We start from the raw sequence: 4,075 nt of genomic DNA on the forward strand, positions 1-4,075 counted from the left end.
TAAGCAACAATTAGTATTTGACCAAGCTTTTAAAAAGTGATTCTAAGTGTATTTTTCTCAAAAGTACTTCTCAAAAAAGTATTTCCGGAAAGACGCTTATTTTTTCAACTTCTCCAAAACTGATTCTGCTTCTCATCAGAAGCACCTTTTTTCTCCTAAAAGTTTGGCCAAACACTTCAAATTTGAAAAAAAAGAAGAAGAGTTTTTTGAAGTGCTTTTGAACTTGAAGAAGCTTGGCCAAACAAGCTATTAGCTTCTCTCCAAAATTACCTTTTTGAAAAATACTTTTAAAAAAATTATACTTAGAAGCAGTTTTTAAAAAACTTGACCATATGCTAATTGTTGTTCAGAAGTGCTTTTCAAATAAATTAGCCAAACACATATTGTTTCTCGCCAAAAGTACTTTTGAGAAAAAACACTTCTTAAAATAAAGCTAATTTTTGCAGCTTGGCCAAACATGCTATAAGTCTTATTGGAATATTGAATAAAATTAAGCCATGCTAGATATTTAAACCAAACGGAATAATTTAATTTTAGTAGTTAAATATTAAAGTGAAAATACATAACTCTTATGCGACCCTTACATACTCCATATATTAGAGTCTCATCTATTTTTACCTTTGTGATTATGCGTATTTTGATTCGAGGGTATATCGGAAATAACATTTTCACCTACATAAGGTATGAGTAAGATGGCGTATTTACTACCCTCCTCATCGAATCCCACTTGTGAGATTACACTGAATTTATTATTGGTGTTATTGTTGATTCTTTTTAAAAGAATAGATAATTATGTGGTAATTGACCCATTTTATTGTAAAAGTAAAAATCAGATTACTTATCCAAGAAAATAAAAAGGAAAAAGGAGTAATTGGAGTCCTAGCTTTTTCCCCCTCTGCCCTATCGATAAATACTCCCACTCCCTTCATTTCTCTTCCTCACCCAATTTCCAAACAACAAATTCCTCTTCGTTGCTTTGTTTTGCTACTTTCACAGTCATTTTTCACTTGCATAGCAAAAAAAGGAAACAGAAAAAGAAAAAAAGAAGTAAGAAAGCTCTGCTCTCTAATCTTCAATCAGAAATGTAAGAATTCTTTTTCAAACATATCCATGTCTATTCCTTTTTTTTTTTTTTTAATGTCTAAGATAATTGAGGAGATTTTATATTAATTTGAGTAATATGAAATTGAGATTGATAAAGTTCTTGAATTTTATTGCAGAAAAGATTGATGTTGTAATGGAAACCAAAGGTGGTAAGAAGAATTCTTCTTCTTCTAATAATAATAATAGCCATATCCAATACGAAGCTCCTCTTGGTTATATTATTGAAGACGTTCGTCCCAACGGTGGGATCGAAAAATTCCGTTCTGCTGCTTACTCTAACGTAAGTTTATTTTCCATATTTATAGAATTTATGGTAAAAATTTACTCGCATCCGTTGTTTATACCAACTATTAATACACATAACATATATCTTCACACACACTTTTATCACTATAACTCTGAGTACGTGTTGGATCTTCCAAAAATATTGTATTTTTTGAGGATCCAACACGGGCATACAACATTCTGGAGAGTCCGTGCAACATATACTATACCATAGTTAGTTAATATTTTTACTACGGCGCATTAATATGTTTACATAAATCAAATGAATACATGACATGTGTTTTCGCATACACAACTAACACTAGACCATAATTAGTATAGTTGGTGTAAATATGGATGCGATAAATTCTTATCTAGAATCTACATCATTTTCTGTTTTCTAATTTTTTTTTTGTTTTTGTTTTTGTTTTTTTGTGTGTGCAGTGCGTGAGGAAGCCATCCTGATAATCCCTTTATTCAATTATTTTCGCCAATAATCCGTAACTTTTTAAAATAATTCTCATTTTTAAAAATTCTGTTTTTCATCTTTTACTACTAAAATGGCTGGTGCTACTACTGTTTCTGTTATTGGTTTCGAAGGCTATGAAAAGCGCCTAGAGATCACATTTACCGAGCCACCTATGTTCACTGACCCAAACGGGCTCGGTCTCCGAGCCCTGACTCGGTCACAACTTGACTCAATCCTCGAACCCGCTTGTTGCACCATCGTGTCACACCTCTCCAACACTGAGTTTGATTCCTACGTACTCTCTGAGTCGAGTTTATTTATTTACCCTTTAAAAATAATTTTAAAAACTTGTGGGACCACAAAATTGCTTTTGTCAATTCCTCGGATTTTAAAACTCGCCGAGAAACTTTCCCTCGGCGTTGACTCGGTCAAGTACTCACGTGGGACCTTCATTTTTCAAAATTACCAACTTACCCCTCACCGTAGTTTTTCCGAAGAAGTGGCATTTTTGAATTTGTTTTTCAAAAACGGCCATGCTTATGTACTCGGCGATCTGAGCTCGCTAAGTCGGAACTGGCATGTGTACGTGGCAAATGTGGGCCCACGTAAGTTGACCAATCGGACGGATGAGATTAATGTGGAGATGTGCATGATGTGTTTAAAAAGAGAGAAAACGGCCGTCTTTTTCAAAAAATCGGGAGAGGATTTTTATGAAATGACCAAAATGTCCGGGATAAGTGAAATAATTCCGAGCCATGAGATTTGTGATTTTGAGTTTGAGCCTTGTGGATATTCTATGAATGGGATTGATGGTGCAGCGTACTCTACGGTGCACGTGACACCAGAGGATGGGTTCAGTTATGCCAGCTATGAAGCCATGGGGTTAGACCTCGGGTCCATTGGGCTTGAGCCGTTGATCAAGAGGGTGCTGACGTGTTTCGAGCCAGCTGAGTTCAGCGTGGCCGTCACGTGCCATGGTGGGTCCCAATGGGATATTTTTGCTGACGTGGATGGATACTCGTGTGACAATTGTGTCAAGCAAGATTTGCCAGGTGGCGAGTATATAGTCTATCGGTGTTTCACCATGGCGGCCGAGGCGGAGGGAGGATGCGCGGTCCACGCGGCCGCCAACTCCGATTCCAAGACAGCGGACCACTCCGATTCGATGATGGTGGCGCATTGCTGGAAGGAATTGGTGGAGGCGGAGGCGGTTAGGGTCTAATGATTGGCATGTTGTTATAGCAGCAGTTTGTTAATATTTTCATTTTAGTTTAATTAGGTCCTTGTGTTTTGGAGTAAATGGACTTGTAGTCCTACTCAATCAAGTGCAGTCCAATCCAGTCCAGTCTTCTCTTTGTAGTAATTGTTTGTCTGTGCCTTGATATGAGGCTACTCAAATAGTGGAGTATTTGTTACTGCAAAAACTATGCCTGTTCTCATGAATTAAAATTTGTAAACTTTTAAAACGCAATTGTTAGAAGGAGAGCCTTGAAGCAACAACAATGCGTATTAAGGTAGATTATCTATATCACACCCTTGGAGTGCGACCATTTAACGAACCCTACGTGAATGCAGGATGTCTTGTGAACCGAACCGCCCTTTAAAACACAACTACTACCCAAAACACCCCTATTTTTAGAAACTGATAAAACGATATTTATATTCAAAAATAAGATACCTTCATCAACAAAGATGTTTAAAATTCTTGAACGAAAGGCGATAAATAATCCAGGCGATTCAAAGCGACTAACTGGAAAAAATGATATACAAGGTTTACAGTGAATGTTATATATAATACTGCTGGAGCGAAATTTAATAGTAGAATAATGTAATACCCATTGAAGAATGAAGATTAGAATTAAGACAAAAAATGATTCTCAGCGGACAAAGGTTATTCCCTCCACCTGTGGATAATTAAGTTGTAATTATATATTGGGAAAATGATACCGTATGGCCGCTCTAAAAATAATAGCGAAAAAATGTATATTTTTTGTATATATATATATATATATATATATATATATATATATATATATATATATTACATGTTATATGCAAATTTTATACACTTTTTCGGCTACCGAATGTAAATAGTTTATGTGACATGCTAAAAGTGATAATACCCCTTATATTTTTTAATTGTATAATAATATTCACCATTAATATTATTTCGATTTGTAATGTCCATAACAAGGAGTTTGTAATTCATTGCTTCCCTCAAGAAAAAAGAAAAGAAAA

The 4,075-nt window shown here is 35.3% G+C and overlaps 1 protein-coding gene across 2 annotated transcripts; it reads left to right on the forward strand.

Annotated features, from left to right (window-relative positions):
• The first annotated feature begins 932 nt into the window (after positions 1-932).
• LOC104110545 (S-adenosylmethionine decarboxylase proenzyme-like) lies at positions 933-3,308 on the forward strand. 2 transcript variants are annotated; one of them, XM_009620066.4, is made up of 3 exons: positions 933-1,084; positions 1,221-1,384; positions 1,813-3,308. In XM_009620066.4, exon 3 carries the CDS (start codon positions 1,929-1,931, stop codon positions 3,057-3,059), a length of 1,131 nt encoding a protein of 376 aa, XP_009618361.1. In that variant the 5' UTR covers positions 933-1,084; positions 1,221-1,384; positions 1,813-1,928; the 3' UTR covers positions 3,060-3,308. The 2 variants fall into 2 exon arrangements, with proteins under 2 accessions (XP_009618361.1, XP_009618362.2); XM_009620067.4 differs by having other exon boundaries at positions 941-1,047.
• The last annotated feature ends 767 nt before the right edge of the window (positions 3,309-4,075 follow it).

This window comes from Nicotiana tomentosiformis, chromosome 11, assembly GCF_000390325.3.
Source record: "Nicotiana tomentosiformis chromosome 11, ASM39032v3, whole genome shotgun sequence".
NCBI classification, from domain to species: domain Eukaryota; kingdom Viridiplantae; phylum Streptophyta; class Magnoliopsida; order Solanales; family Solanaceae; genus Nicotiana; species Nicotiana tomentosiformis.

What these genes read in the sequence shown, in the direction of transcription:
- LOC104110545 (XM_009620066.4), top strand. Translation starts at nt 1,929, where the DNA reads ATGGCTGGTGCTACTACTGTTTCTGTTATTGGTTTCGAAGGCTATGAA.